The sequence below is a fragment of the Onychostruthus taczanowskii genome, unplaced genomic scaffold (genome assembly GCF_017590055.1).
Source record: "Onychostruthus taczanowskii isolate IOZ18803 unplaced genomic scaffold, ASM1759005v1 scaffold8, whole genome shotgun sequence".
Classification (NCBI taxonomy): Eukaryota; Metazoa; Chordata; class Aves; order Passeriformes; family Passeridae; genus Onychostruthus; species Onychostruthus taczanowskii.
Window position 1 is genome coordinate 7,273,345 of NW_024505892.1, and position 26,069 is coordinate 7,299,413.

The 26,069-nt window shown below is 37.8% G+C and overlaps 1 protein-coding gene across 6 annotated transcripts in view; it reads left to right on the forward strand.

Annotated features, from left to right (window-relative positions):
- LAMA2 (laminin subunit alpha 2) overlaps positions 1 to 26,069 on the forward strand; it is a 337,914-nt gene that overhangs the window by 223,392 nt on the left and 88,453 nt on the right. For 5 of the 6 annotated variants that reach the window (XM_041423612.1, XM_041423610.1, XM_041423611.1 and 2 more), the window contains 11 exons: positions 1,472 to 1,608; positions 4,021 to 4,254; positions 7,806 to 7,949; positions 10,333 to 10,512; positions 11,220 to 11,408; positions 11,504 to 11,742; positions 16,058 to 16,175; positions 19,282 to 19,416; positions 20,065 to 20,189; positions 23,875 to 23,961; positions 24,799 to 24,992. In XM_041423612.1, coding sequence (XP_041279546.1) covers positions 1,472 to 1,608; positions 4,021 to 4,254; positions 7,806 to 7,949; positions 10,333 to 10,512; positions 11,220 to 11,408; positions 11,504 to 11,742; positions 16,058 to 16,175; positions 19,282 to 19,416; positions 20,065 to 20,189; positions 23,875 to 23,961; positions 24,799 to 24,992 — 1,782 coding nt within the window. The remainder of the gene's footprint in view (positions 1 to 1,471; positions 1,609 to 4,020; positions 4,255 to 7,805; positions 7,950 to 10,332; positions 10,513 to 11,219; positions 11,409 to 11,503; positions 11,743 to 16,057; positions 16,176 to 19,281; positions 19,417 to 20,064; positions 20,190 to 23,874; positions 23,962 to 24,798; positions 24,993 to 26,069) is intronic. The other variant, XM_041423614.1, reaches the window with a different exon arrangement.

The window sequence follows — 26,069 nt, forward strand, 5'->3', positions numbered from 1 at the left end:
TATTGGACTTCTTTTATCTAGCATTTATCCAAAAGGAATATAATTTGATTTTTTCGTGTGCAATATAAATCCATAAATCCTAAAAAAACCCTAAAGCACCGTCAGTGTTGACATTCTAGCAGCAAAAATACAAAAGAGGTTTCTATTTCACTATTGCTTGCAACAATTGTGTTGTGTTTTTTCCCTCTTATTTTGAAAAATAGTTACAAAAGTAAAAATAGAAAAAACATTTGAGTATCTTTTTCCCCTCCATGTCTTTTTAGCCAATTTGGTGGAAGCCCATAGATGAGCTGTCAGAACAGAAAGCCTTAGTATCCTAATGAGATGTATTCTGAAACTTCAAGCTACAGTGTGTGAAAATATTTTAAATAGTATGCAACACATTGTGTTCCTGCCATGATGGAGGCAAAACTTGCTATCTTCTTTGCATCAGTTGCCTTGTCTTGAAGGCATTGGTGGGGAAAAATAAAGGTCACTTCTTATTTGACCTATAGATAGGAGCTCTATCTTTGTACATCCCTTGTTTTCTAATTCAATTGGAATTGAAGTATTTCACAGTAAAGGCAATGAACATAAATGAAGCCCTCAGTAAAAAAGTTACATTGCCCTTTAAGCACCCCAAGGAACAGGTTATCATGCAGAGAATCAGTTTGCTTATGATGCTTTTCTCTGACAGCATGGGTTATGTGGATGTTGGGTGTGAAAACAGCCACACACCAGTTCTGCTCTTTCAATCACCTGTGTGTCTTGTGCCCCTTAACTACTTATCACTTACATACCTTGAATCTGTGTTTGCCACCAGTGAATTGTTCACTTAATAATCCCTTAAGAGCAAAGACCACTTCTGGAAACACTTCTAAAGTATTTTTAATTTGGTACAATCTGCAAAGAATTCCAGTTTCCCATGGAGAGGAAACATCAGTTTGTTGATATCCTCCCAAGGCAGAGGATAAGCTGAAAAAGAAGGAATAGAAAGGGAAGAAGAAACCTAAAACACCTTTTTTGCCCTTTAAGGAAAGTCTCTTTAAGGCAGCAGAAATTTCAGAAGGTATTTCTCAATTTGGTATACGAGGTTAAATAGACTGCAAGTTCCCTGCATAGATGGCTCAGAGGTCCTCAACTGGCCTCTTAAAGGAGGCAGCATGGGCCCAGAAATTGTATAGCTGCTCTTCTGCAGTTATGTCACAAGAGTGCACCATCTCAGAAGTCTCTGTGCTTCTGCAGTTGGTGACTTTATTTTTCCCATTCTATTCTCATTGCAGCTACTTCAACCACAGTTAACCTGTCTTTCACTACTACTAGTTTTGGTTTCTCAGGGTTTCTTTATGTTTTCTGCCCCATTGTGTTCACAGATAACTGAGTTCACTGTACAGTAAAGGAATGATCCTAACCCCATCAGAATCTGTTCTCCGGGTGTCACACAAAGGGATAACTTTTCCTCTGCTTTATTTTTTTTCTGTCTCCCATGAAGCCTGTGAGTGTTCACGTTTTGGCAATAACTGCGATCCCGTCAGTGGGCGCTGTATCTGCCCTCCCAATACTGTTGGAGAGATGTGTGACAAATGTGCACCAAATCACTGGGGCCACAACATTGTCAGTGGCTGCAAGGTGAGTGGATTTCTGTTTTCTCCATGTGTGTTACCTCTTTCACTGTAATTTATAGCCGGAACAGAGTTTTTGGTTTGTCTCCATATTGCAAGTTTTGGTGCAAGACTGTGGTGTAAATGTTGGCAATCTGTTATTGTTACTGCACCGCAGATCCTCTGTGTCAGGTATGCAGCCTGTAACACAAAACACCCTGTTGGTTCTGCTGTCACATGAGTCAGGGTCCTGCTTGAGCCTGATTTTATTATAGTTATATATGTTTATATGTTTATTATCATATAACATGATTGAGGAGATTACCACAGTATTGAATGATGTATGTAGATGTGTATTTACAGGTAATCAGCAAATTGTGCCTTTGGGGAACAAATTTACTTTGGCCTTATTGGTGACACCACTGGGAATTTGTACTCAAAGTTTGCTTGAGAAAGGCTTCAATTTGTGCATAAAAGACAGCAAGAAAAGAAAAGAAACAGCCACCTTAGTTGTAAATTGTGCTTTGTTCTCCTGTTCTTAAAGGGAATAAAGCACATAATAATCTTATCATTAGCCTTTTAAATCCTTCTTATTCCAATATTTGGCATAGAGTTAAAATATCTGAAGGGAGAAGAAATAGGAAAACAATGACAGAATATCGAGGAGGCCATGAAAACTATTGTTAATGACCTTGAGTTGAGTGGCACAGTATTCAGTTAAGGTTGAAAACTGGTGACAGTAGGCATCATGGAAAGTTAAAATACCTTCTTCCTCTCTGCTGTGGTCGTTGATGATAAGGGATTTAATAATACTGCTACAATTACTCCATAAAGCGATATCCTTTTGGAACATAGTCATACACCATTAATACTTGTTCTTAAAAGGCTGCAAGTCATGTAGCTCAGGCTGCAAAGCAATTGACAAGAATGATTTCTTTTTTTGTATGTATGTAAAACGCCTGTGAAACCTCTGCAGTTCTGCTGTGATACAGACTCTTGATTTCTGAAACCAGCCTAATGAGGTTGAAGACCTCTGTTTGAGCTCTGGAGTATATTCTCTGATTGTCTTTTATGTGAGCACCTTAGTATGACAGTTCCCTAGCACCACCTAAATTAATGATGATCTATCAGTCCACATCTCTAGTATGTTGCTGCTAGTTTCTGCAAAGTGAGATGTGAATCTCCTGCTTTGCAGTTTTTGTAGAAGATTTCAACAAGGCTGTTGTAAGTCTGGGATAGAGAACATTGTAGAAAACTGCATAAACCACACATAGCATCTGATTGTAATCTAGATTTTGATATTGCACACCAAGATACTTCAGAGAATGGTGAACAATGTGCTTTCTCAGCTTTGTGTTCAAATGTATCTTGTACAATAAAGTTCTTTCTGTCAGAAAGTTTTATTTTTTAGGTTAGGTAGTCATCTTGCAGACTATATATTTCCTGTATATAAAACACCTTCTTTATATATGGTGTTTTCAGATCAGAGGAAAGGTGCTCTAAGTAGTCATCTAATAAACAGTTTTGCTTAGAAACTGAATCCATATTTTCTTCCTCTCTTTTTCAGCTTTGTGTCTGTAATTTTAGCAAGTCTATCCATGTCAGTTACTGTGGTAACCTGTACTGCTGGTACTGAGTTTTTTGCTGTAAGCTGAACTTCTCCATATGATATTCTCGTCACACCAGTGATTACAGCCAATGTCTTGTATTAACTGTGCAGTGCTACCACTGTAATAGCACTGAGGGATTCTTCTGTTCTTTGAAAACTTGCAGTTTTCCCTGCTGCTTTTGTATTCAATATCTAGACACCCTGGAAAGTCACCTACTTCTATCCTCACTTGCCTGTGCAAGTCTTATTCTGTGAGGAAGTTTACTTCCAAATATGTCACATGACTAAATCTGTAGCCCTTACTGTGTAAATTACTGTCATCTAGGAGTCTTGTTTGTACAAAGAGGATAGTTACCTGTCTGATGGATAGACATTGAAACAGATTCCTCTGGAACCACTAAACCCATTGCTCCTGAGCAATTCCAATTTTAGGAAAGTGTTCTGAACATGCCTACAGAGAATTTACATACAAAATATTTCTTAGAGGGTGCTTGTAGTTTCTCAGTTAATTTTGTCCACAAAGTATTCCAATATCCTTGACCCTTTTGGGTTTATTTGTTTTCAATGCCTAACTTATATATGGTAAGTAATATTTATGGGAAAAAAATCCCACCAGTGTTGTAAATGTATTTAGTGTAAATGCTTGACCCAGGTTGAATGAAAATACATTACTGGCCTTATTATTTAAATATGTTATTTTTAAACAGTGGAAATTCACTGCTCTATTTTATTTATTGATACTTAAAAGAGGTGAATTGCTTTTTGGTTGGGTTTTGGTTTTGTTTTTTTTCAGAAGTCCAGTTACAATTACCTTGTTTCTCTCCTTTTCAGCCCTGTGAGTGCAGCCTCATTGGAGCCCTAAGTTCTCAGTGTGACTTAAATACAGGCTGTTGCTTCTGCCGCCCTGAATTCTCTGGGGAGAAATGCACTGAGTGCAGGTTGGGCTACTGGAATTATCCACATTGTGTGGCTTGTCAGTGCTTCCTGGCTGGGACAGATCCACAGAGCTGTGATGCAGAGGGAAAGTGCTCGTGCGTTGATCATTCTGGCCAATGCAGCTGCAAGGTAGGACAATGAAGGTTGTAAACTGATCTTGTAACTGCTGAGAAATCTATTTCAGATTTCATTGGCACTTGCCCTTACTTGTTCAAACAGTATATGCAGAACAATCTCCCTAGTTTTCATAGTGCATTTGCACACTGATGTGGGAGGAGTCCAACATAAAGAAAGACTTCAGGGTTTATCAGTTGATTTTCCACATACTGACACTTGCCAGTATAGCATCCTCTTACAAGGATCCTTAGCGTTCTCTTTTTTCCCCAATTTTTATTTCTGTCTATTCTTCCAGAACTGTTTCCAGTTCATCCGCATAATACAATTCTTGTTCAGATTCTGGGCACAATAAAAGCAAACACATCAGTAACCACAGTATGCCACAGTGCTAATTCAAAGTGCATTGACTTAGATGGAGTCAATATTCATCATTTCCTGAGTAGATTCACTGCAATAGTATCTGTTCAGAGTAGACTTCATCCAATTCAGGATCATTAAAGGAAAGACTTTTGGCATCATCTGCAACTTTCTTATTTTGAATTGTGCTTGGTAGAACAGCTTACAGCGCACTAATTGGTGATCTGATATGCAGTTGGTAGCCAGCAACCAGATTATCCCAGAGCCAGAATCTTCATCAGCGACACAGATGACAGAATTTATGATCAGCACATTTGAAAATACTGCTGACTTGGAGGTAGTCAAAGTTGACATGCTGAACAGTAGAATTACTGTCTAGAGAGTTCTTGAAAAGCCTGATGACTGGGAAAATAGAAAGGTCATTAATTTGAATGGAATGACCTCAATAATCAGTACAGTTTGGGAGGAAGAAGCCTGAGTGGCAATTCTCCTGGAAAAGACAATATAAAGCAACCGTATAATCTCATGCTAAATAAGGCAAACTGCAAACTCTGATCTGGATGCAGTGAGCACAGTGGCCAATGCAGCTGCAAGGTAGAACATCACAAAGAGCTTGGTGAGCAGGGAAAAGGCTTCATCTGCTCAGTGCTCTACTCTTACTGTAACTGGTGCTGGTAAGACTACACTTGGAACTGGTGTCCAGTTTTAGAGCTTGATTCAAAAATGTCGTTGAGAAATTGAAGAGGATCCAGAGAAGAGTCTCACAGCAGATGATCTGTGGGGATGTACTGAGAGAGCTGGACTCTCTCTTGGGCTGATAAAAGAGGCTAAAAAGAGGAAATGCAATTATAGCCTATTAGCCACTTCAAAGAGTAGTTGATGGAATAAAGTCCTTTCTGATGATGGCAGAGATGTAAAAAGGGACAACAGCTGCCAAAGGGAGCTTTAGAATTTTGGGTTGGACATTAGGGGGAAAAAAAAAAATCAATTATGCAGCAGTGGTACACATTATCCAGAAACATGTGAAATGTCCATTCTAGGAGATTTTTGAGAACTGGCTAGAAAGAGGCATGGGTAATGTGACTTAGTATTGGTGATAGTTGTACTTCTAGGGGGAGGTTTTTAAAAGTGACCCCTAGAGATTCTTTCTGCGATTTAGATTCATTCTTCTTCTTCTTTAGGTCTGTATTTGCACAAAGAGATAGTAAAATGGAAGGGTGAATTCAAATAATTGAATTGTCAGGTAATTATTTTGTTAAATGGGCAACAGTTACTTAATTCTGAGTTTCAAGACACAGAACTGTAGAACAAATTAGGTTGGAAGTGACCTATGGCGGTCATCTAGTCCAGCACCTTGTCTGAAAGACACTGCTGAGGCAGTACTTCCAAGCATGGGGAGAGATTTCACAACCTCCTTGTGCAAACTGCTTGACCTCCCTCCCATTTTCTGGTATATTTGTACAGGAAGCATTATGTTCTATTTCACAAGTACTGATTCATTTGATGATGACCCCATAAGAAAATGGAAGTGAGTTGACCACATGGACTGTCTGAATAAAATTCAGTGCTATTTACCCTGTGCCAGCCTCTAAAATGCAGAAATGGAAATATCTCAGTTCTTTCAGCCTCTCTTGATACTTGATAAGCAGCAGCCCCTCTAACTATCTCGATGCCCCATTTCTGGATTAGCTCCAGCATGTCACAGAATTGGTCAGGTTGGAAGGGATCACTGGAGGTCATTTAGTCCAACTCCCCTGCTCAAGCAGGGTCCCCTTGAGCATGTGGCTCAGGGTTTTGTCCAGCCTGCTATCTCCAGAAAAGGAGACTCCACAACTTCTCTGGGTCATTGTTTTTCCTGTAGTTCTTGTAAGCACTAAGTAGAAAGAGTGGGGGTTTATGGCATTTTAAAATAGAAGTGTTTCTTTGTTGATTCTTTTAAGGCTAATAACATAGCTGCTTCTATGCTTCTCTGAGTGCAAATGAACAGTGTGTATTTAGCTGATGATTAATGATAAGGAAGTGCAATTGACATGAAGCAAAATTCAAAGCAAGTAAAAATCATCATTTATGAGAGAAAATGGACAAATAATACTGAATTAAGTAAACATTTTCCCCCCAGAATTTTAATCTAAGGTTAAATTTAAGTGTAGGGTTGATTAATCTTTTGTGTAACTTTTTTTTGAAAGAGTTGTATGTTGAAGAAACTAGATTTTTATAAAATTATAACCATTCCCATTTAAACCTATCGCTACAGCTGCAGAAATGAGCTCTCAAAGGCTCAGGAGCCTCATTGTCAGCCCTGATAAAAAGCAGCAAAATCGAAGCTAAATGCAGTGTACACACATTTGTTGATAGAACATATGGAAATGAGGGTTAAAACTGGTAAATCCTGAGGGATAATGTTGGTTTCTTGTATAAGCTTTAGAAAGTTTTTTGGTTTTTTTTGTAGATTGGCTTCTTCACACTAGTCTCAAGAGAGCAAAAAGGGTGTGTGGGGAGAAAAAGCCAACCAAGTGTTTTCATATTGGTGACTATTTTTCTTTTTAATACCTTGGTCTCAGTATGAAAATGGTTTTAAAAGGCTCTGCATAAATTATTGTGTATCTGCCCTATCTCGAATAGCTTTTTATTTAGACTAATTGAAAAATGAAAATAAAAGCCTTGACATTACAACAGTGAAACATTTCAGCCTTGTTAATACTGTGCAATGATGTGGAAAACAATCATGAAGAGGGGAAAGCTTTTCTCTTCAGAATTTCCATTAAAATACATTTCTCAGCAAGAACATTTAGTGCTGTACCTTAAATATCTGAACATGTCAATGCTAATTCCTATTAAACAGAAGGCTTGATTAACATGGGCAATTTCAGAACAACTTAGTTTTCTTATCTTATCAATCAGTTATTGAGCATGTCATGCCCAAAGTGCCATTTAATTTTTCTGTGCTTACAACTTTCAGTATGAAGCCAGCATCTATTGCTCAGAGCTACTCAGTGGATACAAATGCAAATGCCTTAATTACATTAATTACATATGTTTGCATACACACGTGATAAGAACCTGGAGAGTTCCATGAATATTTCCTAAAGCTGATAATTATTTCTTGCTGCACCCTGTTATTATCATTACAGTAGGATTTTCTGTTTCGCTACCTTGAAATAAAACTTTTGGTTTTTTCCCTTTTAAAAATTCTCTCTCTCTTCCAGGTTAATGTGGAAGGTGTCCACTGTGACAGGTGCAAGTCTGGTACATTTGGTCTCTCTGCCAGAAACCCACTTGGCTGCAGCAGTTGCTATTGCTTTGGCCTGACTACACAGTGCAGCGAGGCAAGGGGGCTGATCCGCGTGTGGGTGAGTAGGAAACTGCTGAGCCATGTAATGCGATAATGTTGTTTCCTGCTGGCATCTTTTAGTCAGGCACTGAGAGGCAGCTAGAAAATGGCCAAACATTTAAGCAATCACTTTCCTCTTTATGCTTTGAGGAGTGGTGAGAGCGGTATGTTCCATTAGACAATCAGGGTCAAGACATTAAAAGGGAATAAATAGGTAAGAAAATGAGTGATAGGATAACTGACATCCAGCCAAAGTAGAGCTATTAAATCCCAAGAAAGGGCAAGCTGGTCATGTGGAGAAATTATGCAGTCTAATGCATTGCAACATAATCCCTGGTACATGATACACAGTTTACCCAGGTGTATTCGAGGGTCACAGATGCGTGTTGTCCAGCATAAATTTCCCATAGTTCAGTTAATCTTTTTATTTTCCTTGTTGGTTTTGTTGTTTTGGTGAGGTTTTCTTTCATTTTTAAAAAAGATCTTATTGAAGCTATATTTAAATTCAAGCACGGAAAGGTATAATCCATCAGAGCAAACAAAGAGCTCTACACCTGTTTGTGGAAGAGGGCCTTGAGACCTATGCTGGACTCATAAATAAGGCACACTGGATGTCTCCATTTATCTGTACAGCAAGCACAAAATACACATTGAGACTGCTGCCATGCTAGCCCCTCAGTTGCATTCTGGAGGAGAGATTTCTAATGGAAAAATATTCATTCTGTCCCCATGTATGGTCAGTCATATCTCTGCTTGAAAGAATGCCAACCATAGAAGGAATGTCTGCCTAATGCAAATCATACAAAACCCCAGACTAGTCATGTACAACCATCAGTTAGATAAGGATACTTTAGGCTGAAATCAAGTTAATCTCTCTGGCTTAATATAATATGGATAGCATTTATTCTCCTGTTCACTGTTCAGTCCTGTAGCACCTCTTTCCCTTCCCAGTGGATGAAGTGATTTATTATGATCTGACCCAGTTTTTCTCATTATTTCAGTTTTGCCCATCATATGCTGCTAGGCTGGAGATGAAAGGCTGTAGAAGGCTGACAATTTATAAAATTTAATCAAGTTCCGTAACAACAACAGTTCTGGATAATTTTGCTTTGACCTTTGTGGCAGCACAACACAGAAAAAATTTAAACCTCCTGATTATTTTGTTTCTCTTAATTAATTTCCTTTTGTATTTATGCTCATATCTAAAAAAAGTGTGTGTCCATGTCACGTCTAGTATTTGGTACTCTCATCCATTTCAGAATTGATACAGAACTGTAAAGTAAGTGAGACAGTGTTCTGCCAGCTGCTAGTGGCTATTTTGGATACTCTCAGGTGCTTCAAATGACATTAGACTTGTTTAAACAAGCAAATCCCAATTTAAATGACAATAAGGCATGGCTGATGAATGACCTGAAATTCAAATCTGTTTACACTTTTCTTGGTATCTAAAGTATTAAACAGTAAAATAAAGTTGTGATACAAAATCACTGAATCTCACTTAGGGCTGGCAATGTTAGGAGTGCTTCCTTGTCTGATCAGTCCATAGATGCTGCTATAAATGGAAGTACCAGGATACTGAATGTACAGTCCAGGGTTTGGTTGATTCCTCATTACCTGACTCATATCTTTTGACCAGTTTATTGATTTTACTGTTTGTTGACTGTTACCTGCATTTGTTTTCTTTGTCTTCCTCACTCTTTGGGAGAAAGCAGTATTGTTACCAACCTTTTGCATCTGTTCACACACTCCCCGAGATACTTCCATTGGCACAGAATTACTAAGACTCTTACTACAGTTTTTGATCATAATAATTATTTCAGTATAATGCTAATGAGACTTTGTCAACCAGTCTAAGAAAATGACAAGCACATAAGTGGCATCCTTGTATTTTTTTAGTAAAGCTGAATTTAGAGTTACAGAAACCTTCACTGAAGCCTCACTCTCTGCAAATTGCCTGGAGAACATTTAGTTAAATATTGCATAGAGGTATCAAGGCATCGAACACCATGTTTTACAGCTCCAGTGATCTATAAGTGGTGAGAAAGTTCTTCTTTGTAAGGTAACATTTCTCACAATCTGAAAAAAGAGGCCTGGGACTAAAATAGCACTATGAAAATCACTTCAATAAAATTCATGGAATCACTTGCTGATTAAAGTATTTTAACCAGTGCTGCTACATTCTTTGTTAACATGAGGACAAGGTGCAAAAGGCTCAAGGGGAAAGGCATTATTAGCACTGTTCATACCTGAAGGAGTAGCAAGACTGCTTTGTGACAAATTGCTCATGATGTGAAAGGAAATTACCTAGAAGTAATTTTTTAAAGAGCTAGAATTTAAAGACTAACACTTCATGGGGAAAAAACAGAGTTAATTTTCTTCTCAATTTTTTCAAATATGCATAGGTGACCTTGAAACCGGAGCAAATGATTCTGCCACTGGTAGATGAAAAGCTTCAGCGTAGCACTCTTTCAGGGATTGCATTCCAGCCTCCTGAAATAGTAGCAAATATAGAACAGGTGATGCAGGATCTTCGGTCAGAACCTGTTTACTGGAGACTTCCAGAGCAGTTTGAGGGGCGAAAGGTAAACCTAAAACTTCACTGAATACCAACATGGCTTTTTTTTATTTTCTTTTAATCTTATTTTATTATTTTACTGTGCCTTTTTTCCTTCCCAGGAAGCATGTCTTCACACAGTGGAAGGTACTTCAAAAGAAAGTAAATGCTATTCCATTATTAAAAATTATTTGCTCTGTTATTATGTAAATTCATAAAGTAACACAAATAATATTTTACTTGTTAATATCTGTAAATATCTATGTTCTGGTTTTCCACAGGATAAATGTTCTCATAAAAATGTTGTTTAAAAAATTAAGCTACACAAATTTAATATAACACTCGCAATTTTCTGTTTCTCTCATTTTTAAGCAAAAAATATGTGATATTTGTAGATTACATGGGAGAAAATGATTGAAAGAACCATCCTTTTGGATGTTATGCACCTCTGTGACAATTTATTTTGCACTTTTGATATTTCTTAGTTTGGTGGAAGACCAAGGCACATTTGAGGAAATAGATGACATACTGGTTTTAGTGTAATATAATGACACATTGTGGATGAGTGTTTTTGAACACAGCCCTTGTCCCCAGATAGTTCCACAAGTACATATTGCTATTTTCTACCACGCATGCATTCATCAGGCTGCGCATAGGTGCAGAGCACATCTAGCTCCTTCCCAGGAATTTATTTTTAGCTAACTGAAAATGAGATTTCTTTTTGTGCTTTGCTAGCTGACCGCTTATGGAGGGAAACTGAAATATGCCATCTACTTTGAAGCACGAGAAGAGACAGGTTTTACTACTTACTCCCCACAAGTCATCATAAGAGGTGGGCCTCCCACAAATACAAGAATTATTGTCCGGCATATGGCTGCCCCTCTGATTGGCCAGCTGACAAGGCATGAGATAGAGATGACAGAGGTAACATTTCCATCTGCTTTTTTAGCCCAAAAACTTAAGCACATGGGTCTTTTGAATATCGTTAATAATCTGTCTTTTGGGTTTCTGTCTTTCAGCATGAGTGGGAATATTATGGTGATGACCAAAGAGGCAGAAACCCTGGACCCTGGGAATATTATCATGGTAACCCAGGTCTCAACAGGACAATGTCTCAGGGAGATTTCACCTGGAAACATTATGGAGATGACTCAAGACCAAGTAGAACTGTATCCCGGGGAGACTTCATGAACGTGTTGTATGATGTTCATTACATTCTTATCAAGGCGACTCATGGCAATATCATGAGGCAGAGCAGGTAACTCTTTCATGCAGTGATCTGAAATGGTGCAGTAGTCAGATAATCTCATAGACCTCCCAGCTTCATAAATCTCATAGACCTCCCAGTGTCATACATACAAATTCAACAGAATTTGTATTTATGACACCACCTATAAGCCAGTGCTGAGAAGAAAGAACCATTGGAATTTGTGTTTGGCATAGTGGAAGACGCAGAAGAGGGAAGTTTTATGCACTAGAAGATTTAAATCACACTATGCAAGTAGAATCTCTATTTTCAGGATCCTAGAAGAGAAAACACATGTAGATACACACATTCTGAAACAAACCTAATGTATTTTTTGAATAAAGGTCGACTTTATGAAAGCATGATGCTGTAATTAAATATAGATGTTAGCACATGAGGGAATTTTCTCCTGAAAGTGGGAAATTAAATATATTATGGTCAGATTCAAATCTTCTATTCAATCCATTAATGAATCAGTTATTCAAGGAAATTAACACTAAATTTGAAGTAGACATCAGGCAACAACATGATAAGAACAGTACAAAAATCTCTGCAATCTAAAGGTCAGCTGTAAGATTTATACTGAAAGTAGCAGTCATTTGAACAAACAAGGAACAACTGCTTAGTTATCTATTCTTCAAAGAGGAGTCTGTTGTTTACAGCATATCACCAGGTGAACATGATTCAGTAACAATATTCTTGTTGAGAAATGCTAATTCTCTATCTGTGTGTATAAATAGATATGGCCTGCAAAGTGAAAAAAACAGCCTCTTTTATTTCCACCCAACACTAGTAAAGCCTAAATGTGAAGTTCTGGTTAATGGAATTCAAGAAAATAGTTACTAAAGTGCTTGGAGGATATCAGTGACCATCATGGCAGGCTAGAAAATATGACATGTGAAAGAAGACATAAAGAACTAGATATATTTAGAAACTAGAAATTGCTTTAAGATGCTCAAAATGTTGTCACAGCGAAAAAGGAAAGAATGAGTTCTCTGTTGCCATGGTGGGTAAATCAAAAACAAACATGAATTTAAATATCAGCAGGAAAAATCCACATCAGACATGAAAGATAAAATGCTGGGGGTAGAGATGTTCTAGAATAGCTTGCATAGACTATTGCACAAGATTTTTAATAATTAATACACAATATCCTTTGCAATCAAATTTTATTGGCAAGGGGATGGGAATAATCAGATGAACTCCAAAGGTATCCAGAAGTCCTTTTTATGATTTTGTCATAGAAATGAAAAGCTAAAATTATTTCTAGGTCTCTAAGGTACAAAAAGGTCTTCAAGACACTTGCCTTTGGAGTTTGAGGGTGAATAGTAGGGGCAGATGCCATGGGACTTAACAGCACTGTATGACAGAAAACGTTGTCATTGTTGCTGCTGTTGTTTCTCTTTAAAGTATATAATTTATGGAAAAATATTCATGTAGCTTGCACTGGCTAGATGCTAAATATTAGTAACAGATGCCATAAGTGTTTAACATTGGTTTGATTTATTTTTGGCATAGTCCATTTAGGATATTGTGTTACAAGCAAGGGGATTCCCAGGAAAAGAGTTATGAAGGTAACCCCAATGCAATGTGGAAAATTTGAGAAGCATACTCATGTTTCATGTATGTTTCTCCCTTCCCTCTGAGCAGGACAGATCTTAGTTCAGCTGTGGAAGCAAAAACTGAGTACTATCTCAGCTGGAGCATCCAAAGGAAAGTCATGACAGCGAAGCTGCTGTTGTTCTGAGGTGTGTGTGCCTCCTGTGACTGCGCTAGGCCTGCGCTGCACACCAGCATTTTATCCAGGCTGCCCAGTCACGAGGCAGTCACAACAGGCGAGGACTTTTCAGTTCCAAGGCAGGTTTGCAAGGTGTCACTTAAAGAACCAGAATATATTTTTACAGCATGGCATTTCAGATTGTGACATTTTGTGACAGCAGAGCTTAGCAAATAATTCATCTGGTCTTTCTGGTGCATATAATTCTGTGTTTGATTTTGGAGGAGGTTATGTTACAATGGATTTTTATGGTCTGTCTTGTTACAAAGCAAACATTTATCACATGGCATCTGAGACTTTAGGTAGAATATAGCAGGAATACATTTCTTTTTTCAAGTTAGCACTTTGAATGATTGGAAATTTTGCATAAGACTAAAATATAAATCCCAAAAAATATTTTTAAAGGTTAGTGGAATATTACCTTGCATAAGGCTTTCATTAAAAATAAGCTGAGACCCACTAAAGAACAATATTTGCACTCAAAATTAAGTATATGTTTGAATTAAGTGACAATAAAACATTTGTTTAAATAGCGTGTGTTGTACTTTCCAAATAAGGGCCCTTTTCTGAACTAGTAAAGCTTCTCTTTCCACTTGACTGTGCCTAGTAGAAAAAGATATATAAAGCTAAAGAATCTGTGGATGGGAGGAGAAAAAGATATATATGAAGTATTTTTACATTTTTTTGGGTTTTAATAGTGCTTTAATTTCAATTGCAAAGTTTAAAAGCTGCAGGTATGTGATCAGCTACAGGAAAAACACTTTAAAATAAAGTCAAAGTAGCAGCAGTAATTGGGAACATAAAAATAGCTTCATTCTAGTGTTAGCACTCTATTAGCTAAACAGTTTAGTAGCAATGCTAATGCTGTTTCTGCTTCCAAGCTGTAGCATTATTAGTGATTTAGAGGTTTCTGCTCAGAATCCCAATCCAAACATTTTTCTCCTGTATTGTTCATTTTGTTGCCCTCATTTTCACATTCAACACTCTAAATGGAAACATTGCTTTTATTAGATTTTGTTTTGCAACAGGGCTGTGATAATAAATTTCTTGAATTGAAGTATGCTTTCAATTTCACTGCAAATTATTTCAATATTCCCAACAGTGATCAGGTAGCAGTTGTTTGGCTGCTGCCTAATAGACAGTTTCCAAAAGTCAGTCAAGCCTGACCTTCCTTAAGTAACATTTTCACACAAACAATAGGCAGTTTTTGTCACCCTAGAGTGTATCGTTATCTAAATACAGCTTTATGACAGCAAACAGTTTTTCAACTGTACCCTCACTTTTGAGGGTGATGGAGAGGCAGATTTAATTTTCTTTTCCCATTAAATGTAAACAGGTTTTAATGTAACTTGACGTTGACATATCAGATCTGGATGGTTTAGCTCTCTTTATTTTCAGTCTTCTGTTTTGACCTGGCTTTGTTTGCTTGGTTTTGGTTGGGTTTTTTTTGTTCAGTTTCCCTGTTGGACTGAACCCCTTTCTTCAGGTAGTAAGAGCATAGGCTTTAAGTCACTAGATTGCTTTGGGGATTTTTATATTGACACAAGGTAACCAACTTGTGCGGCTCTGGTCCTGTAAGCTCAGTCACAAAACTCTCATCTCGTTCATTGGTGGGAATTTGCTCTTCCTCCATTCATCCTGACGTTGGTACCTATATGCCAATGAGCAGAACAGCACCACTCAGTCCCTCAGGAATCAAGGTCTGGGAAAAGTTGAAGAGGCTGTGAGCATGAGGAGAGGTGAGCAGCTCTGTGAGCTCCTCTCCATTAGCACTGTGCTCAGACACTTACTGAATACTCTACCCACATTATTGACATTTATTCGGCTAGTTAGTCAGACAAACTTTGACATTTTAGCTTAGGTTAGCATTATATTTGAAGCTTTAAAATTTACACTATTCTGCACATTTTGTTTCTCTGAGGCAATAGGTGTTCCAGATCATAGCATTCATTTAAGCAAACTAACAAATCCCCAAAATAAAGAAGTAAGCTGAAAGTACAGCATTCTGATACACTAGGATTAAGTGTATTTCATTAGATTTTATATTTGTTGTCTTTGTCCATGATGTACTCAACCCTATTTAACAGGTCAGCATTCATGCTGGAAAGACCAGGAGTGGTTGGGAGATATTATTAGGATAGATTTTATTTTATTTTATTTTTTAAACAGTTGCCTCATTAAAAGCTCATTAAGAGGACAATTTTACTGCCATGCCCCTGAGAGTCATCAATTTCTTAATGAGTCCCTCCAAATGAAGAAACAAATATGAATTTTTGTATCTTAACTTCTACTAGTTTGGCTAAAAACAGATTAAAGAGATAGAATCAAGCTGGAGATTTAGTTAGTTATCCTGTTGCCTACAACTATAAGATGAGACCAGAGGTGGTGTTAACTTTGGAGTTTCTTGGGACATGCAAAAAACCAGTGTTGTTTGTCTGCTGTAGATAAGAATCCTATGAACAGCCAAATGAGACTGTTTCCTCCTGTGCCAGCTGGCTGGGTTTGAGTGCTTGACTCATCTCATTGGAGATGTTTGGTCCTTTTTTCCAGGATTTCTGAGATCTCTTTGGAAGTTGCTGAAGACGGCCCTGTGTCTGGGGTGGCTCCTCAGGCTTACTTGATAGAGAAATGTGACTGCCCATTGGGTTATTCTGGTTTGTCCTGTGAGGTACAGTACCAACCTAACTCCCAGGAAAAGACTTTGTACTTTCTCTGCTCCATTCATTGGCAAAGTGTGAATAGTATTGGGTGTGAATTCATTTAACTGGCAGCAACTCTCCCTTAATTTAATTATTTATTTCCTCTCACAGGTATTTCTCTCACAGGGAATTTCAGCTCTTTTTTTTTTTTTTATTGCTGTAGGTAAATATGCCACTGAAACCATGGCGATGACTCAAATACTTAGAATACAGGAAAGTGAGCTTTAATGGGACAGCATCTCTGTGGCTCAATCATGTAACTGGTACTAACAGATCAAGGCTTTTTGAACAGACAAGGGTATAATACTCTTGTAATAGTAAAATGCTAACTCACTGAACACCAGGAGAAAAGTGTTGGTCAACTAGGTGACCTGGGTGCTCCTTATACGTGCACTGTATTTATTTTTTACTTACAATTTCATGCTGAAGATGGCATATTTCAAAAGTACCCAAGTGTTCTAGTGAATCAGCTGACTTGTATATGCTTTTGTAAAATAGATTTCGTGATAGGTACCAGAGAAATTTGGCTGCAGAATTTAAGTTAATATTTCTGACCGTCTGTGCTCTTGATGATGAGACTGCCAATCTTTCTGTGTGCAGAATACCATATTTTCATTTTTGTTCAGCACAGCAATTCTGAATTCACTGTTTGCAATTATTAGGTGGAGGTAGCAGGGAACAGCACCTTGAGCATTTTGCAAATGCCTCAAACATTCTAAGTGGGATCTTGTAAGGGTTTGCCCCAAGCTAGCAATGGGAGGAAAATTGAAGTAAAGGAAGAGAGATACCTTGTTATCTGTGACAACTCTGATCCCTTTGGATGTCATACATGATTGTGTTATGCAGCAAATAAGTCAACAGAAACAGTAAGTTCATAGGAAAGGTGTGAAAGAAAGTGAATGAAGTAATTTTCTTTGCACACTATTTCAATAAGAGAATACACCTGAACTTGTGTAAATACATGAAAAACTAATGGACTCCAACATTTGCTTAGAAGTACAGATTTTTTTTTTTAATTACTGTAGCAAATTGGATTTCTGAAGAAAAATATATGACAATCTAATTAGAGCTTTTTTTCAATTCACACCCACCAGAGGCTCAATAAATGTCTCAGTTGCAACCTTCATACTTCCTTCTTAATTGTGTGATCTTCACATACTTATAACTCAGTTTATTTTTAGTGTGCTCAGTGAAGGTTATGGTGCATTCTGTGAAGGTTTATTTAATTTTAGCAGGAAAAAAAATATCTGACACCCTAGCATTTTTTAAGCAGGCATTAGTAGGGTGTATGTGTCTGTGCATGCTTTATCCATATAATAACATTGTGAAAAGTATATGCACAGCAGTTTTTACTAGAAGTGAAATTTGTATTTCCCCCCCCCCCCCCCCCCCCCCTCCCCCCCCCCCCCCTTTTTTTCTTCCTTTTTTTTCCACGTCTAGTTTTAGGCTGCAGAAGCAGTGGTAAGAATTTTCCTAATGGCTGCTTCTGAAAAGCTTCCAAACTAGCAATTAAAAATATAGTCTGTTTTATCTTTTGTCTGTGTTTTATTTCATCTCAGAAATGCTTCGATCAAAATAGGTGGTAAGACTGTCAATGGCATATCAGAAAAAAAACCACAGATATTAGTTGAGTTTGAGGATGTACCATGTGTTTTATAATTTGATTCTGAAATCATTCAGAACTTGTAACTATGTGTTTTGTACCTTGTTTGAACAAGTGCACTTGTGGGGATAGAGAGGGAGGGGAAAAAAAGGGTAAGAAACAGAACTGCTTTCATTTGAGATTATTTATGTAGGTTAGAATTCTTCACAAACCATGAAAAAGAAGATAGACTGTTTCTATGCTTCAGGGAACTTAATGTGGTCTAAGTCAAAACAGAAGGGGAAAGCAGAAATGAGTTAAGATTAATTTCTTTGTGATTCTAAAGAAAATAATTGTTTTTATACTTTTTCCATAACTTAGACTCCTGGAGGTTTTAGCAATGATTATAAAACTGTCAGAATGGTGGTATATGAATAAATCTAGCATGTCAGCTAGTGCTTCATTAAAGAATCCTACTTTTGGTCACAACAGTTACTTACTCCAGATTCTTTTCTGGTTTATTTTGCATCCATTTTATTGCTGTGTGAAAAGTGTGCCACTCATTTCTAAAAAGCAGAAATTGTGGTCGTCGGTAGGAAATGACCTCATCAGCCAGCTTCCACAGGCTCCTGGCACCACTAGGTGGTAGGATTTATACGTAGGACAAGTAGGCACTTGCTCCTAATGGTCTCAACTGTCAGAATGTTCCTGTTTGTGTTTTTATGCTGCCATAGCTGTGTGCTTTCTGAGAGCTGTGTTAGGGCTTCCACAGAACTGTGTAATAAACCTGAAATAAAAATCAAATGTTTGATTTTTGCATGTGTCAGCTTTGTTAGCAATTTTTGAGTTATTCTTGGAATTTTATTGCCAAGCTGCAGTAGAGGAGACTTAGTGATGGATAAACTTAGTTTGGGGCTGATAGGCTCAAGACATGGAAAACCTTTAACATTTTGAATTCTGTACTTTTATGGTGCTTAAATTATACAGCTATAAATAATGCAGCCATACTGCCATTTTCTTGTTTATGATTCGGCTTTTGCTTGTTATCCATTAGGTAGTGTGTAGGCAGATACTAGCTTGTCGAACCTGAAAAACATAGCAGGGATGAAGGAAACAGAATCATCACGCTTGCTCTCCACAGTCCACGCAAAAAAATTATTTCAAAAACAAACTCTTAAGTAATGAAAGGAATGATGCTTGATGCACAGTGAGAACAGAAAGGTGTTCTGCATCTGAATGAAAGATCTCTCAAGCTGTAGTGTAAAAGCTTGATGCCAGTAGAGTGCTCCAGGGATTTTTCAGCCATGTTTCCAATTAGAGCTGGCTCTTGTTATCTGTAAAGTACTGTGTATTGTTTGTAACACGGCTGGAAGCCTGTCAGATTTTTTTCTCAACTTGCAAAAACTGGTGATTGGAAAGATGAGCCTGCAATGCTCCCCACACACAGTCCACTCTGTAATGATCTGTTTTCTTCCGCATCTTTTTTATTGCAGTCGTGCTCTCCAGGATTTTATAGGCTTCCATCTCCACCTGCGGGAAGGACACCTGCTCCGTCCTTAGGCACCTGTACTGTATGTCAGTGTCATGGGCACAGCACTATGTGTGACTCTGAAACATCAGTTTGTCAGGTATTACACTTCTAAACCTTTGCACCAAGTTAATCCTAATGTTGTTCCTAAGTTGTGCTACTAATATAAAAAAACAGGAGACAATATTTTAATATGATTTTGCCTAAATAGCTTAAGTATCAAAGTCCAGGAAGAGGCATAAAAGCAAACTTTTGAAGTTTTCTGTTCTAGTTTTCTAGAGTTCAGATTATGCAGTGCTTTCTCACCCCTGAGTTACTACCTGTGTAAAAAGAAAAACTAGACACCTGCAGAACAAAGAAACAGTGTACCATGTGTCATACAGTAAACACAATTCTGCTCTTACAGGCAGTAATACACATGACCTGAAACAATAAGACCGAATTTTAATTATTGCTCCTTCTCCAATAAAGGAGAGGCTGGAATAAAGGAGGAAAGAAAGGATGAACGGGATAAGAAATTCTGTAGGATACATCTGGGCAGAAACAGACCTGTATTCTTTCTCCTTTTAAGCTCGTATATTGCTCAGCAGGCATTTGATAGAAGCTCAAAGCAAGCATTCCCACTGAGAATCATATCAGGGAAATTACGTATTGAAGTGGGTTTGAATCCCTAAAGCTGGGAGCAGAATGTTGTCTGCTTTCATGCAATTACCGAATGCAGCTTTCATTCTACCTCCTTCCTTGGCAGGACTGCCAGCACAATACTGCTGGTCACCACTGTGAGAGGTGTGCTCCGGGATTTTACGGCACTGTCCAAGGCTCTCCAGATGACTGTCAGCCTTGTGCTTGTCCCCTATCCATTCCTAGTAACAAGTAAGTCAGCAAACTCATGGTACAGAGTTGTCTTTCCAGCAAGCCAGAGCTTCTTCCTGGGCTCCCTGTGTCCTTTTTCAGATGGCTGGCTACAGGAGAATTGCCTCATGGAAGCTAAAATAAAAACTTATCTACTTCTGCTAATTGATCTTCCTTTAAAAGTCAGAAATTGCTCCCTTGCTAATTTGTGATGAATAAATTAATAAGTGCTAGAAAATACAGTACTCAAGATAATGAGCATGTCTTTAAAGGTATTCTCATAAATGGAGCTAGAGCAGAACCCAAGTACAATGTAGCCGCGAGGGAGCTGCAAAAATTCTTATATATTGTGTTGGTATAATGTGTTACAGTGCCTTTCTTGCTCCACTATGGAATTTATTGATTCCTTATTTAATGTTACATGAGTTTTAGGCCATTTGTGAAATATAGAATAATTTAAAAGCATTATAGTTATTGCAGCATAAATTTTATTGGTTGCTTTATGCTAATGAGCCTTTCCACGATGCTTCTGCATGTGTTCCCAACAGATGATATTTTAGCACTTGAGATTTGTTTCTTGTTTTGCTGAGAAAGCTCTTAATGATATTTGGCATCATACTGTAGTAGTGCAATGAACAGGTTTGTGTTTCATGATTGTGCTTTTGAAAAGCTGGAAATGTTCCGTAAAAACCATTTTTCTGTGCTTTGTCTGGCCTTTAGGACGTTTTAGTGAGGATTTCAGTCAGTATAGCTGAGAATTTATGGGGTTTCTTTTTCTTTTTACTTCATTTTATCATTTTGGTTTGGTCTTGGGTTTGGTTTGAAGGAGGGAAGTCCTTTTTCCAATATTATTAGATAAAGACATCATAATCTTTAAAAACTCATCCACAGCATGAGTTTTTTAAAATACTTCCAAGTCTCAGGTATTTAAAGAAATACCCTTTTTCTCAGAAGTTATAATGCATTCCTAACTACAAGTTTTTGAGGTTTGCCCATTTCATGAGTGTTTTCTATAACAACTTGATTATGTGTTCTGTCTATTGGTATCAGAAAAAGACATAGAAGTTGGAAAGAACAAGATCAACCAAGCTTCTGGGTTTTTCAAATCAGCAAATATTGGAAAAAACTTCTTTATGTTACTAACTGGCAGTATGAAAGGCTGCAAATACTTCATCCTGTCTTCCTGTGGGGCTTAGGAGCCTTTGGTTGCCTAGAAATACATGTATCAGATCAGAAAATGAGCAGGGCTCTTCACCTTGTGTTTATGGCACCATGCTACAAGAATTTAGACATATTCTCCACACTGTGTTCCCGAGATCATTTCAATATCTTATTTAAAACCTAACATAAACTCAGGAAGTGGGTGCAGCTGAAGCGCTCTACAGTTGAGAAATGTGTGGACTGTGGGTAGTATGTGTAACACAGAATCATGGAATGGTTTGGGCTGGAAGAGGCCTTAAAAATCCTTAACTCCAGCTCTCCTGCCATAGGGAGGGGCACCTTCCACTAGACCAGGTTTCTCAAAGCCCCATCCAACCTGGCCATGAAGACTTCAAGGGACTGGGGCATCTGCCTCTTCATTGGGCAGGCTGTTCCAGTGTCTCACCACCCTCTGAGTAAAGAATTTCCTTCTAACATCTAATCTGCAGTTTCCCCTCCATTAGTTTAAAACCATTCCCTGTTGTCTTATCTCTATTTTTTTTAAAGCTCCCTTTAGGTGTCTTAAGTGCATGCTGAAATTGCTGAGCTGCCTGAGGGAGAGCAAGCAAAGTGCTCGTATCTCATTTAGTCACATAGCCTGCATGGCTGTGGGTGCTGTCACAGCCTTTTGTGTCTTGCTTACCTGAAAGTGATCATGAGACTCTCTGGTTTCATACACCTTCACAGGAGATAAGAGAATAACATCTGGTCTGAATTTAATAAAAACAGTCATGAGATAGTCATCCAATTCTTCGTGCTGTTGAGAAAAGGGTCAGATCTGAGCATGTCCAGGAACAGAACTGCTTGTGTTTTATAGAGCTTAACTCAGCTGTCTCTAGACATCATGGAAGGGATTTCTATTTCTGTTATGCACAACCATCAACAACTTTGGTAGCTGTATAGTAAATATAGACTGACAACTGTACATCTCACTCATGTTAAACCTAAAGGAAAACACCATTGGAGAGAGAGCAGGGAAGGAGATGTTTCAAAAGTCTGTATAAGTCTGTGCATGTCCATTTTCCAGTGCTGATAGAGGATGCCTGAACAACTGGTTTAGACTAAATACCTGACTTTCAGATGGATGTAGATTTAGTGGCATAGATTTATTCCATAAAGCTAGAGTATTAGGTGGGAAATTAGAGTATCAGACCCTAGATTTGTATCTTCTGCAGATCAGTTAAAGCTCTTCAGGATGCTATTAAGGAAAAGGTCCACCTGCAGCTATTTTATGGTAGTCAAGTAATCATAGTCTAGATGAAATACAGATAGCTAATGAGCTACCTCATTAGCTTGCTCTGTCATGACTGATACGATAGTATTTGTAAATTGTACAGTGCAATTATTTTTATTTATGAAATTGTATAAAACTCCACTAAAGTTCTAAATACTGTGTTTATACTGCTATATAATCAGCAGTCAGCTTCAAACATGATGAGCTGGGGGAAAAAAAAAGAACAGAGTGAATTTTTCTTAGTATGGATCTATTTTTATGGAGTTGAAAATGTGTTGGATAATGAGCTTGTGAGTAATAGATCAATTTGTTTACATTTTTTGCAAAGACATAATTTTATATACTTGTTCAAGCACTATTGATTTAATGCATTATAAGGAAGTTAGATGAAGATGCTGACTGCACTGTACCAAGAAGGAGCCCTAGGCTCACTGCTAGCCACCTCTGTGCTTTTCCAGTTCTTCTTCCACAAAGAGCTGGAAGAGTTTCATGGTTTTACACCATCTTAATATTTAGTTCTGTTCTTTCACCCTAACTGCCCTTTTTGTTTGTTTTGACTGCCTGTGCAGGCCCTTAATACACTAACATTCCAACTAAGTGCTGCTTTGCACAGTGCCCACAGGTACACTCTACAGTCAGTAGTAAACTGACTTAGGAAAGATAATCTAGTGTCTTCAATGATTAAAATAAGACCTCTCCCTGATCATGAAGGAGGTAGTTTTTAGGTTGTTTTTTGGTTTTTTTTTTCTCTGTAGACTGGGCTTTTCTCATGCCTCTTTAAGAAGATTATTTGATGCTGCCTTTTTGGAAGATTGCACACAGCTATGACTTTGGTTCCTTTTCCCTCTTGATGTCTTACCTTCGAGTAAACTCTTCCCAGTTTATCTCATTTCATTCAAAATAAGTTGAAATCAGACAGGAAAGGCTGAATGTTCCTTAGCTCAGTTTCTAAATCTTTTGTTTCACATCCTTCCCAGTGCTCACTGTGAGTGGCAGCACCATTCAATCACACAAGCCTACAGCGTGGGCATTGCTAACTCCATCCCCTTGGATACAGTCCTTAGAGCCCTTGTCCAAACTGTGCAAGTGTCACAGCAAGGCATTCCAAAAATATTAATAGAAAGGAGAGATCTCTCACAGGTTTTTATAAACAGGTAGGAAAATGCTGCCATTTACATTAAGATGGGAACTTCTTGCGCCCTTCTGCACTGCTGACCAAAGTGAAATGATGCAAGAGAGTAGAAAAAAATTCTTCATTTACTTTTGTTTTAGTTTTAGCCCTACTTGCATTGCTGAAGGACCTAGTGACTACCGGTGTACTGCCTGCCCACCTGGATATGAAGGCCAGTACTGCCAAAGGTAGGATGAATGAAAAAAGCAGAAAGAGGGACAATTAAATGAGGAAAAGGCATGAAGGAGATAAATACTTTTCAATATTACAAGCATATATTTACTACTGTTTAAATACGTGCCTTTGGATAATTTATTTCTCCTTTATATGCTGTTAAAACTCAGCCAAAGTAGACAATTTTTATATACACCACTGTAAATTGATAATCAATGTTATTTATATTACAGATATTGTCCTAGTCTTACTTTTTGATGTGTGAGGATTTTTTTCATCCAGGGCTCACAAGTTAAAAAAATTTGTCTAAAATTAGATGCCTTGCTAGTAGTGTATCTTGATGTCACTCATACCATTTGTTTTAGTGACTGTGGTGCCCTCCTAGGCATTGGCTGTGAAAGACAGTTACATATAAACATTTTAATGCTGAATTGTGAATTAATAACCTAAACAGTCTCTGTTGTCCCATTCATCAAAACACTGAGGGACTAAGATGATCACAAGTGGCAAATGTCTACCAGGAGATCCTGACACAAAACACAAGTGGCTGGGTCTATAAGCCACACATTGATAGCGGTGGGTTTTCTTTTGTTGTAGTTTAATAGAAATTTAACTGAAAATTGTTAAGGATGTGGAATCAGTTTTGCATACCTCCTCCATCCAGGCTGTTCTGTGTCCTGATTAGAAGTCACTTTGTTGGACAGTTTGCAATATTTCTGTCTTGATCATGAAGCTACAAAGATTTTTTTAATGGTTCACGGGTGTTTAAATTATGTTTAAAATACTGCCAAGTATTCTTTGTGCACCACATCTCAGTTGGACAAATCTTATTTTATATTTGCAATGTCTAGATGTTCTTCTGGCTACACAGGAAACCCACAGATTCCAGGAGGGTCCTGCCAAGCATGTGAGTGTGATCCGTATGGTTCTGTGCCTGTCCCCTGTGACCCTGTCACTGAGCAGTGCACTTGCAAGCCTGGATTCACAGGGTGGAAGTGTGCTGGCTGTGAGCATCGGCATGCGCGCCATGGCACCAAATGCATTTGTACGTATACTAATGAGATTTTGCATAACTTCTGATTGTGTTTTTCATGTGTCAGAGATTAAGACTTGCTTGTGTAATGTTGAGTTGTGTGGCTTTCTTTGAAAATAATTGCCAGGTTTCTTACTACGTTGGCATCTGGTCCGTTTTGTGTTCACAAGCCTTGAGATGTCAAGAAAACTCTGAAAAATTTCTGTTATCACTGACAACTGACAAAAAAACTTTGAAGGAATTCTTTTTGGCTTTTTAGAGTCTGTAATTTTGCCAAAGGTTGTTGCTACTGTTGTGACAATATTTTCTCTTGGTGAATTTTTTAGTGTTGTCCTAATTGTTTAACCAGCAATTGCAATACTCTGTGCCATGAGGCACACACAAAATTTTTACTAAGGTTTACTTGATCATGCTGATTCAACAACCATCCATTGGAATTTAAAAGATGTAAGCAATGACAGTACGCTATATCCAGCAAAGAACTTTTTTTTTTTTAATAGAGAACTAATAGCCTAAAACACCAATTTATATTTTCCAGTACTGCTATCTTTCTCCTACCCTCAATTTTGATACATACCAAGTGATTATCTTGTATTTTTGTTTGGATTTTCTTCATTATATTGGATAGTGCTTGTTTTGAGCCTACAGTCTCATATCACGTAATGCTGCATGCTTACATCTTATTAAAAAAAGTAGCAAAATCTTTCTAGAACTCTTGATCAGCCCTGACTGAGATAAGGAATGTTTCTCTTCCTCATCTCCCCCAGGGTACAGAGGAACTAACTTTATTGTGATTTTTTTTCTTTTGATGCCATGATTGTTAAATTTAAAGTAGAATAATGGTAGAGTTCCAATAAGTCCACAGTATGTAATAATTATTAACCTGTGCATATTTGAAAGTATTGGAGTATTGGCAAGGCACAGTGAGCTGGTTTAAATGTTTTATATGTAACTGGAGCTTTTTGATGGAGAGTGGAGTATCTATGAGAGGGACATGTAACATCAAGAAAAGTAGGTACTGTCTACGGTTTTTTTCCACTTCTCCAAAGAGTTCAATTATTTTGTTCCTCGATACACAGAGGTGCACAC